The 12,417-nt window shown below is 33.8% G+C and overlaps 2 protein-coding genes across 3 annotated transcripts in view; both read right to left on the bottom strand.

Annotated features, from left to right (window-relative positions):
• Positions 1-6,809: 6,809 nt before the first annotated feature.
• LOC6616593 lies at positions 6,810-7,650 on the bottom strand. The gene has a single exon (XM_002040916.2). The coding sequence runs from the start codon at positions 7,534-7,536 to the stop codon at positions 6,919-6,921; it is 618 nt and encodes a 205-aa protein (XP_002040952.1). The 5' UTR covers positions 7,537-7,650; the 3' UTR covers positions 6,810-6,918.
• A 2,255-nt stretch (positions 7,651-9,905) lies between these two features.
• LOC6616592 (calcium-transporting ATPase type 2C member 1) overlaps positions 9,906-12,417 on the bottom strand; it is a 32,482-nt gene continuing 29,970 nt past the window's right edge. Inside the window, exon 5 of one of the 2 annotated variants that reach the window (XR_004361653.1) lies at positions 9,906-12,261. The gene's annotated coding sequence lies outside the window, so the exon portion shown is untranslated. The remainder of the gene's footprint in view (positions 12,262-12,417) is intronic. The other variant, XR_004361652.1, reaches the window with a different exon arrangement.

Here is a 12,417-nt window from a genome sequence, read left to right as displayed (position 1 = left end):
TTCACCTTATCAAGTATCTACTCATTATTTCATAAATTTAATAATTAGTCAATTAAGTTTCTAATGCAATCAAAGTAAGTGCTCCGAATACGATTTGTTTTCACTGTTTTAAATTTAAAGTTTATGAATTATGTTTGGATATTTTATTTAAATTTTTTCAATAAAACAATTATATGATTTATCAGATTTTCTGTTGCATTATGTTTTCCAGTATCCTTTGATTTTATCCTTACCAAAGTCTGTTTCTTATGATTCCCTCTCTAAACGGGGCAACTCAGACGATTCTGGCATTATACAACACTACGAATTTTCGGCTTGGGAGAGCGTCTGGTTTTTGTGATACGAGTGTCGCTGCAAAAGTTTCGGCAACAATGGTTTATTCAAAATTGTACATAGAATGTTTTGGCAAAAATTAAATGTAACTCTACAAGCAAAAGTTTTATTAAAAGTTTGAATGAATTGTTTGACATTGTAAAATATTAAATTACGCCTACGGTTACGGTAAATTTAGTCAAAATTTTAAAATCACTTTTTAGGCACATTAAAATTGCACATCTAAATCGAAATTGAGAGCGGATCACGACGAATAATCCAAAAATATTGCATGCTCCGTCACAGGCAACCAACATCCAAAAATTGATATGGTACCCAATATGGTGGCTTTTATTGGAATTAGACAAAAGGGACATGATCAGATCGATCTGATCAGCATGATTTGCTATAAAAACACAAAGTTTATCATTAAGCTCTAGCAAACCTTTAGGCCTTTTAGACAAAATTTTATTAATCCTTTCGGCTTTAAAAATCGAAAATGTAAATCGATAATAACATACGACGAAAACACACATGAACCTTTTGGCTTTAAATCAAAATTATGTTTAGTTTTAGTTAAAAAAAAAAACAAATGAAAATGTTTACGAGAACGTTTATATCAAAGAAAATTATGGCAAATTATGCTATAATTCCAATAAAAGCAAAATTTAGACTGAATGTCGCTGTGATAAATGCAAATTAAAAACAAACCTAAACGTAAAACTTTTGTACATTTTAGGCATTAACACAAAATTTAAAGCATACTCCTAATCAAAAAAAAAATCATAAATTTAGGCGCAACAAAATCTAGCATAAAGACAGAGACTAAGAACAAAATTTTAAATGCTCCAAAATCATTTTGCAGAACATAGGGGAGCTACAAATTGCCCTACCATGTTCTGCAAACATTTATAGTTTTCAAATTACCTATTATTTCATATACTTTGAATTTTGTTTACATTACTAGTTTGTTTGAGTATTGTTTATTTGATTTGATAGTTGCTAACCAAACTGAATAGCAAACATGAGTTATAAGAAAGCTGCACAATGGAGTACACCAGCTGCTTCAGTGGAATTTTGCGCTTAGAAGTCTTCTAAGAAGCATTAGTGAAGAGTGAAGACCGAAAATCACACCGGAAGTGACAAACATAAGGTACATAGGTACATATGTACATTTATAAGAATGTAACAGTTGAGATGGGGAAACATTTAAGATGACTCAAGCCTAGAAGGACAAAGGGGCTAGAACGTGACTAACCGGATAGACCAGACCGAAACAGAACCATAATGATGTAAAACACGACAAACCGTCGGCGGAGATAAATGCTGCAGATAATAACTGATAAAGAAATAGGAAAACCAATCAAAGTTACAAGCATACCTAACAAAAAACAATAGCCCAATTTAAATAACCAAGAGTACAAATACAAGTAATTTTTATAGCAGAAATTTTAATTGCAGTTTCAAAGAGCCATAATAAGTAAACATAAGTAACGTGTAACCATATTGCAAACCCAAGAAACACAATCACACAAGGTAACAGAGGCATGAAAAAAAAACATTAAACTTGGCACATCAAAATCGACAGAGAAATTAAAATCAGACATGACAAAAGTGAAATTATCTAGAAACTGCGTTTCGATACGAAATCATGACACCCTGGAAATCCAAAACGAAAAACTAAAGTGAAGAAAATAATAAGAAAAATCCTTTCTTCTTAAAATTGAAACAAATTATAATAGCGATGAATAATACATGAAAACGTCAGGATAATATTTGAGAATATTTCAGAAGTGATTACTTTTCCGGCTTACATTTCCGACTCAGAACATACATATAGCTAATACCAGAGACAAGCAATATTAATAGAAAATGCCCACAACCAACATACAAACATCAAAGAAGCAAACTCGAAACAGAAAATATTAGGGATAGAGGGCAGTGTAGTCTGAGGAAAACTCAGCCCTTCGCCCTAAAATTTCCAGAAGCGAATGCATTATAATTGAGTACAGCCGCTTTCTGCAATAGTGATAATAGTTTTTAAGTCAACCACCAAGCATAAAAGCAACCAACAAACGAAATATAATTCAAGAGATCAGCTAACAGAAGAGATTATTAAAAAATAGATAAATACACATTGAAATAGCAACGGTAAGAATTAAAATAAAAACTGAGTCATGATAATAACGATGATTCTGAATGAGAACCATTTGAAATGATAATATTTAATAACGAACAAAAAAGCCCATTCAACATCTGTTTGATTTGATTTGAGATTGTAAAGATTGTAAACACCCAGCCTACGGATTGAATTCGAGTTACAAAAATATTTTTAGTTCAATTACCAAAAATCCGAAAGGGAAGCGATTACCGGAGAAAGAAATGGATTGATGTCACTCAAACTAATGAATAAAATAAAACAGATTCAAAGCAAAAGGAAAAGCAAAAATAAAAGCAAAAATAGTTTCAAAAAACGAAGCAAATAGCGTATAGCATATGGAAAACCCTAAACTCTTAAATTATATGTATGGTGTATTATATTTTTTAAACTATTTAAGGCATACTCTCTATATATATACGATATATCTACTTATATTTAACGTAACCCCTTGAAGTTTGTGACAGCAGCTAGCTGCGTATAAGGAGGAACTACAGACTTTTATTGTATTGAACGCCAGTTAAAAACCAATACAAGATCACAGAAATTCAAACACATCTTGTTTTTGGCTTAAAAGAACCCCAAAAGTGAATTGAAATGACGAAATGAAATCCAAAACAAAACAACAATAGCCTCGTTAGTTGTTAATTACGCCAATGGCGTTATTGATAAAAACTCTATATTGAAATTATTGCAAATATCTGATCGATCAAGGCATAGAAACTGTACTGGGCCCAGTGTATTTCACAGTGTCCTAAAAGTGGTGACAAAATTACTTTATATACCTTTCAAGCTGTAAGGATCAAGAGAAGATACACAATCTAATCCCATAGATAAGACTTCTAAGCTAACAATTCGAGCGAAGTTCAGTTTGAATTTCTGCGAAGCCACACTATAATGAATCGTCTTAAATCTTTTAGTCAACGGGCCCAAACTCATTCTATGCCCATGAGTACGATCACTTTTTGCAATAGACACCATGTGCCCATAGAACAAGTAATTTATTGCAGACAGAAATCAAATAATTTATTTATATTATATACGAAGTTGTTTTTGCAACAGGAACGAACCACAAGCCGAAAGAAATAGTACCGAAAATATTTTACAGAATTTTTACAAGCAACCGACAAACCAACAAGTAAATACAGCTCTTAAATAAATAGAAAATCAGAATATCAGCAAACACAAGCAGAGGTACTAAACTAAACCAATCAGACAGCTTACAACTGAGAAAAACAGCAAAAAAATAGTAAAAGTCGACGAAAACGCCGAAAAAACAAACTAAAAGGAGAACATATAGTAACATTTACTTACAGACATTAAAGTATATTCCATTAAGTGTTAAGTGAAGTATTCAAATGAAAACTCATTTTAAAACGTGCGCTTGCCTGTGAGCGCAGCAAAGATACAAAATCATCTCAAGCGATGATTTACGATAAGTTCAATAACCCGATGGATCAGATCGGATTGAAGAACGAACCGAACACAATTTGTTATGTTGGCATTACTTTTATATATACGTTTGTAATTACTATGAACGATTGACAGGGACTACAATTTAATAACTACCATAGAAATAATAACTGAGCAGTGTCAATAGAAACAAATTTTATTTACGCATATATCAATGGCCGCCTCGAAAGCGAGCAGGAAAGCACTTATTATTAATTGTAACTCAACTGAAACTGTACATAAGCAACCACAAACTGCAACTGCAAATGCAATAGTACCAACGTAAGTAAATCAATTATTTCACTAATTTCGCTAACAAATAGCTAATGCACCAAGAAAACGAAGAGCAGATATGCCCGACCAGCAGTTCAGCTGAGTAAAAAGAGGTACGATCGAATTTTCGCTATGAGTTTAATCAGCTGAAAAGAACATATCCATGCAGAACTACTGACCACTGCGCTACCATAGCCGATTACGTTTTTACGACACACCCAGATCAAACTTTAATTTGTTTTTATCAGAAAGTGAGAATTTCATTGCAATCGTTTTAATCGAAAATCAAAGCCACAAACCGAATCAAACCAAGATAGAATCAAACAAAGCAATAGTGATACTAAACTACCAGGATCAGGACGAGTACCTGCCCTGGGCCAGCCAATAGCCAATAGCCTGATACAAGTAATAACAATAAACCGAACAAATCTTTTAATTTACAAGATATACACAACAAATGCCACGGATACCGCAGCAGCAACCATAGTACAATAATAAATAACACTTTTTTCTTACCGACCGACTTTTATATGTACAACCGACCGGAGCAGCAAACCCAATTGAGCAACTAATAGCCAAGCAGCAGCGGATGAGGATGCGGGTTGAGGGGACTGTGAGATGGATAGATAGAAAGATACAAAGCAGATTGAACCGAATCAAAAATTGCGACAGAGGAGATTTTAAGTATACAACAAGCATAAGAAGCAAGCTAACTACCTATATACATATATTTTTTAAAGAGGCAAATGCAAAACCGAAAGCAGAAGTAACAATAGCTAAAAGTTGTTAAGCAATTTACTATTTGAATTTGTATCATTTTGAATCGATTGAATGTAAAAACCAAGTTATACATATATAAATAAAAACCAACGCAGTGAAAATCAAAACAAACGAATGTAAAACGTTTTTATATTACAAGAAACAAACTAGAAGAACAAAAATCTCACTTTCCTGGTAAAAATTGAATTAATTGGTACAAAAATAATAAAAACAGATTGCACCAAAACAATAAAACTGGCTTACCGACATCAATGACACACAGATGTACACACTTTGTTCGCGTTTTGTATAATCTTCAGTGTTAATTTTTTTAATCTAAACCAATCCTAGTTTGATAGTTCAATTGTTGATTTAGTTTTACACTTACAACTACAATAACCGGAAAAGAACGAATAGGATTTTTCGTAGGAAAGAACACCCCTGGCAACTATTTCGAATATTAAAAGCATCTTCATTTCGGCTGAATCAAAAATGAGGTTCGTAACATACCACGTATTAATTTGCATACTAATAAATGTTTCTCTAAACTATTCAGAAAACATATTCTACATAACACAATCTAGAGAGAAAAATAAAAAGAAATCATTGCAAACCTTACGAAGAAAAGTTTGGCGACAAAAACTTGCTTTCGAGCGAAAAGCGATGTCTTTAGATATCAAAATCTGAAAAAGAAATGGTGACTTAACCACTGGCATTGAATAAAAAATACAAGATACATGTCTTGCGCAAATTAGAAATACATTGATGTATACCTTCTCGGCGATATTCCAAATAAAATTCTCGGAACAACACTAATCTCGGTCATTGCAAAATTGATTGCATAAAACAATGTATACTCAAGTCTTGGCAACTATTTAATGAAAATTCACGTTTAATTCCATTTTTCGGAGCAACCAAAACAAAAATTAAATTTAAGCCAAATGTATAAGCATCATTTTTTACATAAAAATTAGGTAATACTACAAGTAAATACTCTAGGACTTAAAAATAAGCAAAAATTAAATGAACGAAAAGAGGACATCCAAAAAGCGATAAGCAAAAGTAAAAGTTTAGAAGAAAAGCGAATAGTGAATAAACCAAATTCACCGTCATGAAAATAAAAACTACTAAATCCAAAAAAAGGTCAAATTCAAAATTATAATTGTTATAAGCAAATAAAAACACACTATCTATGCAGACATATATCCAGACAATTCATTACACCCCAGCCAAACTATAAGTAATCCCTTAGATTACGCACACCACAAAGGAACACCATGGGACACGTAACTAGCACCACCAAGTCACACACCAACACTCTCCACCACACACACACTCAGACCCACACCCACACCACTTCCATTGGTTTAGATTTTAAGCATCATTTTAAACTTAATCGTCAGCCAAAAAAGAAGAAAAATACAAAAAGAATCCTATCATGGCAGTCCAAAATTAATCGAACTCACAAAAGAATAAATAAGATTTTAAGGCAAGCAAATATTACCGCGTCAAAAATTAATATTTAAGCAAGTAAACTTATGCAAATTCTTGCGTCGTCTAGTTTAATGTCGTAAAATTTTACTTTTTGTAACAATTAATTAACATTTAAATATATATTCTGTACCACACAAAAGAAATGGTAAGCGCAAAAGTATTGTAAACATCTATTGACTTACTAATTTCGAAAAGAATGAAGATACCAATTTTTCAATAGCTCACCAAATATGAAAATGGAAAAACCAATGCTACGGCGAGTGCAACAAAAAAATAAAAGAATTTCTGGCATCCAAAATATAGAACTACTAAAATACGAACCCATATTATTATACAAGAAAATGATTTGAAATAAATTGAATCTTGTAATATAGAGGAACGAGTTTCTTTGGGAACACGGTTGCAATTTTTTTGTTGCGAAATTTGTAGATTCTCTTACACAATCTTAGGAGAAAATATAGTTCTGGCTGCTAGCACGTCAAGTCAAACTTAACGACTCCGTCGTAGTCTGGACCAAATTCAAAGATTGGCTTCTTTTCCCATGGGCGGTTGAAGCACGCGGAGTAGGTGGTCTGCATGTTGCTGATCTCGTCCAGCATTTTCTCGCACTTGAAGCGAAAGAGGTAATTGTGTGTCTTCGTAAGATTTCCGAAGGCCTGCAGTCTGTCCACGTCCGCCGGTTGCTTCGGAGGACCGCTTTTGTCCTTTTCTCCACTCGCGTGTATAAGACGCAGTCGAGGAATCTCCTGGAACTCCAGGGTGTGGGTAGTAGTGAAGTTCCTCTTGAGTAGCTCATCGTCCACCAGGTTTAGGGAAGATCGCCTATTCCTTACAAAGTGCTGGTAAGCCAATTTTCGATGATCCACGAACAAGGGCACTACCTCGGCGCCATCGAAGGGTGCAGTAGTGTAGGTGTCGTGGCAGAGCGACCTATGGAGGTCGCAACCACTCACCCGGATCCCCGGCAGGATTGCATTGCTCTGCTCCTCGACTGCGTAGCGGCGCTCCGCCCAGTTGCCAATCAGCACCTCCTTGCCGAAAGGCGTCGAGGCCATGTCGTCCGCCACGGACTTTTGGCTTTTGTTCATCCTTCGCCAATATGAAAAAAATCTAACTAGCAATGTTACTACTAAATGTACAAGGTCGACTAATTTAATAATTTAAACTACATTAAAAGTCTTGGCCTTCTTAGCTTACCACTAATTTTGGCTTTGGCCGTTTGCAAGGACAAATCTGTACCTACCAAGAAATAAACAGAAATGACGCTGAAGAAAAGCCTCTTCGACTATTAGTTACCCTTTACTCGACTATCAAGAACTAGTACTGAAAATATGACATAAATAAGCAACAGAAGACTGATTTCCAGATCTCTTCTCTGTCCTTTACGCAGGACGGCTTTTTTATGAATATATACCTTTTTATCGAAAAATGATTTTCCATCGAATATTCTCCATGTTTGTTAGGCAAAGGGCTTCTTGCACTCATTAAACGTTGGTCAAAGGAATTCGATGATCCCTAAAACATGTAACACATATACTCATCTTGTTTGACCAATTATTGAATACTGGGTATGTTCACCTCAATCAGTCATGGTATGGAATCGATAATTTTGTTTTCAGTACGGAAATTTAACTTGTATCCACAGTGTCACCTTCCATCCAATGCCTATTGACCCTAACCTCGCAGAATGATCTTCTGACCTGACAAGGAGTAATGTGCCCCATACGAATTTATCACTGGCCACATTAACTTACTACCTTTCTGAACTTAACTGTATTTCCACCCGCCCATTCTATCACCGTCAAACCACGCCCACACATTAAAAAAATGTTTTAATTTTTTAGTTGTATTATTCATCTTGCCAATTTCTGTCGACATGCCAGAAAAATGTAGAAATTTATCTTCCGGACTTCACTAGCTGAGTAATGCGTATCTGATAGTTGAGTTACTCGACTATAGCGTTCTCTTTTGTTTTTCTTGTTTACTGAATGTTATGGGAATTTTAAAGTTATTATTTTTTTACCCACATTTCCTTGCCACCGCCTACGTGATGCGAGCGTTAAGGTCGCGTGGCTCTACAATCTGCAAGCTTAATCTAAACATTTTAGCTTTGAAAGTTCCCGAGATCTTGAACCTAATATGAGCGGATATGGACACGGCCAGACTTACCAGCCGATAGAGATCCATATTGAAAATATATATATTTTTATAGGGTCGGAAACGCTTCCTTCTACCGGCGAAGAAAAGGCAAGGCAGAACAACCTCTAAGGTGAAAAGAAATTTTTATATAAGCAAAACGGAAACACTTTGGTGATTTCGTGCGCTGCAATAAATAATACTTATGGCTAATTGCCACCGAGCTATTGCGACGCACAATACTCGCCAAATTTTCCCTAAGCCTTTCTACTCCAGACTTACATTCGCGGATTTCCTGTAACTTGCAAACTTGACTTACTTACTTATTGAAAATAATTATTGAAGCGAAACACTTAAAACGATGCTAAGGCATACCTTTGTCATTGTAATCACCCACCGATACGACGAACATGACCGAATCGATTCCACTGGTGATCGGAAAATACGTCAGTTCTAAACGCTGCGGTTTTAACAATTCTAGTATAGGAATACTAGATTTTTGGGAGTTTAGTGGGCCTGTCAAAAAGTTTTTTTGCAGATCGATAAAAATGTACAGGACTAATAAAAATATGAAAAAAATACAACACTTTTTCGAAATTTTGGTCGTGGCAGTATTGGCCGTTTGTGGGCGCTAGAGTGGGCGTGGCAAAATGTTTTTTGACAAATCAATAGAAATTTACAATACTAATAAAAAAAATGGGAAAATATCAAAACTTCTTTTAAAAGTGTGGGCGTGGCAGTATTGGGCGGTTTGTGGACGTTATAGAGGTCGCGGCAAGAAGTTTTTGTCAAATCGATAAAATTAACAAGACTTATAAAAATATAAAACAAAAATCATAACATAACAATTTCAGGTTTGGTACAGAATATATATACTTTATATGGTCGAACACGCTTCCTTCTACCTTTTCAACAAATCTTATATACCCTTTTACTTAACGAATAAAAGGTATACAAATTGTGATAAAAAAAACTAATCTAGGATTTCATAAATATTTTTAATTAATATTCCGACAGCTACATATTTTGGTTGACCGATTTGGATAAAATCAAAACCGAAATTGTATAAATTAACATATATAATATAATGCTTTGCAGATTTCGCCTTATGTGTGATGAAAACTTCCGACTAAAAAGTTTTATTTTAAATTTCTAAATTCCTTTCCAAGAATTTAAAGTACATTTCTGCAGCTGCAGCGAAAAACCAGCCATTGCCCGCCACCAAGAGCTTTAAATTTAATTAGGTTTCAAATGCAGCTCTTTAAGTTTTTCTTTTATTGAAAAGGCCCTCAACACCATTTTTAAAAAATATTAAAGACAATACTGTACTACATAAAGTTTATTATATTCGGTAAATACTTGTTTCACGATATTCCGCAGATTAATATTAAATATATGGTTGCCATTGCAAAATTCATTTTATGCCTAAGATCTTGCCCCAATATTGTTAAATTTATAAAATGATATACACTTTTAGGGGATAGCTTTGGTAAAACAAACGATGATGGTTCAATTTACTTTATTCCATTTCTCAGGGTTCTTATTATTCTCGAAATATGTTTGAATGTATGTTTGCATTACTCTTGGTATTTGTCTATATTTTATAGCTTAAATTTAATAGCACAGATAGTTATAGTTAATTTTTATAGGTTAAGCGTTTTTTAGAAATGGATTTTAAGAACTCGTACGGTTGTCATCAATTGTACATTTCTTTGCACCAAACTATTTCAACTATTTTGGTAAATTGTGAATTTAGGCAACACATTTTTCGGAGCTCTTAAATTAGGCGGTCCAGTTAGACATTTAAACTTACATATATATTAATAGACGATCAATGAATATTTCAGTGGTTAAGAATTCGTTTGGTACCATCATTCATTATAAGTCGAATTTCGGACTTTGCTTACACATAACATTGAGTAGAGTTTAGTTTAAATTCCATAATGTATACCTGCTTTGACTAACATATTTATTTTATTTGGTGCACTTTATTTAATCCTCCAGACATTCATACTTTTTACTCTATATTAATACGCTTATTTTTCTAATTATTGTTACCATTGTGGATGAGATGTGACTGAACGTGTGTGGGAATGTGTGTCTCTGGTTGTCTGCTGATGTACTTTTAGTATGCTTTTATGCGCTGATATTATTATGAACCTTCAATTGTTTGCCCTGTTGAACGAGCATTCTCATCAATTATTTTTCCTGGTTTTTCTTTTTTTTTTTGTGTTTTTAAGTTTTTTCATTTTTTTTTTGCCGTGATATATGAGTGCGTTTTTGTTGAGCGTAAGCTGATCTTAATGTGTGTGATCAAATGAATTATTTAACGATTGGTCCTTTGAATGCGATCTGCAGTGTGCACATAAATTGCTAAAACCAAGTTTTAAATTCGTGAAAAATGTTGACATACAAGCTCATTCAAATAAAAACAAGAGAGAACGCTAAAGTCGAATTTCTCGACTATTAGATACCCGTTACTCAAATAGTGGGAGTGCCAGGGAAGTATTTCAAAGTTGTTCTTAATTATCGATAGAATTTGATACAAAAAATATCAAAATTTAAAAAAAATGTGGGCATATCAGGAATTGACAAGACTTATAACTTTAAAATATAAAATCATTTCTATAAAATGTGGCCGTTGCAGTTATGGGTCGCGTTTGTGTCTCTAGCTTTTATATCTGCCAAGATTTCAACGTTTATACGGACAGACATACGGACGGACACACAGACGGGCCGGGCCAGTGATTTCGATCAAGAATATATATTCTTTAATACGAATAAAGAATTGCCTTTTGCTCTACAAATAACGGGTATAAAAACATGGACCAATTGTGATATGCTTCCAGTGCAACAGTGAACTCTGAGTTGGTATGATATGAATTTTATGTCAATGATATTTACGTTAATTTATAAGGGGTAGACAAGTGTTGGTAATCTACTGAATTTGTTTATTTTTTCCAAATGTATTAATTTATTATTGAGATGTATACTTTTGATTACGATCTGGATAAGCTATACTTGTAAATTTCTGTTGGCATTAAGTAAACTATTGCATCGGAGTTCAATTCAACCTACAAGCAACAGAATAGTACACAGAACCGTGTTTTCCTATGAATTTATTTTTTATTTAAGTATATGAGCGAAAATTGCTTTACATTCGAGTAAACGTGGTGCTGATTGCTTCGTAAAATTTCGCATTTGCTTGGTTATTCCGTTTTGGTAAACCCATTAATCGTGAACTTAATTACCAAAGCATCAAATCAACGCCCACAAAGTATGCGGAAATTATAGTATTTTTGATTACGTACAAAAATCTTTTGTTGATCTGAACTCTCCATTTAAAGTTGTTTTGGAGATGTCTTCGTCAAAAATTGTTTTATTTTGATAGCACGCTAGAGTTTTGATTTGCCTCAATTTTACACAAATTGAATGCTTGCTTTCAAATACCGAATAAATTATTCATCAATAATACCAAAAAAACCATGTTTTACTTTAACTACGCCTCGCTTAGCTTGTCCATTTCATGCCTTTTTGACTCGCTTCCGTTTTAATCTTATGTATGTTGACTGTGACCTAGTGGTATTGCACTTTCCCGGTGAATATACTCGGATTATAGTAAGTGGTCACTTGATTTATAATCCGGTTGCTTCGCTGTGGGGAAGAACGAGTAAGATCTATGAAAATCAAAATCATAATTAATTGTTACAATTTCTTTACAGTTTAAGTTTTATTTTTCAAAATTGAAATAATTTGTTCCACAAGTTGAGATGCAAATAAACAAAAATTAAAAATTTGCATTCTGCACGCTAGTGGGATGATCAGGTTTATGT

This window comes from Drosophila sechellia, chromosome 3L (assembly GCF_004382195.2).
Source record: "Drosophila sechellia strain sech25 chromosome 3L, ASM438219v1, whole genome shotgun sequence".
NCBI lineage: Eukaryota > Metazoa > Arthropoda > Insecta > Diptera > Drosophilidae > Drosophila > Drosophila sechellia.
This window is presented reverse-complemented; position numbering and strand designations above follow the sequence as displayed.

What these genes read in the sequence shown, in the direction of transcription:
- LOC6616593 (XM_002040916.2), bottom strand. Translation starts at nt 7,536, where the DNA reads ATGAACAAAAGCCAAAAGTCCGTGGCGGACGACATGGCCTCGACGCCT.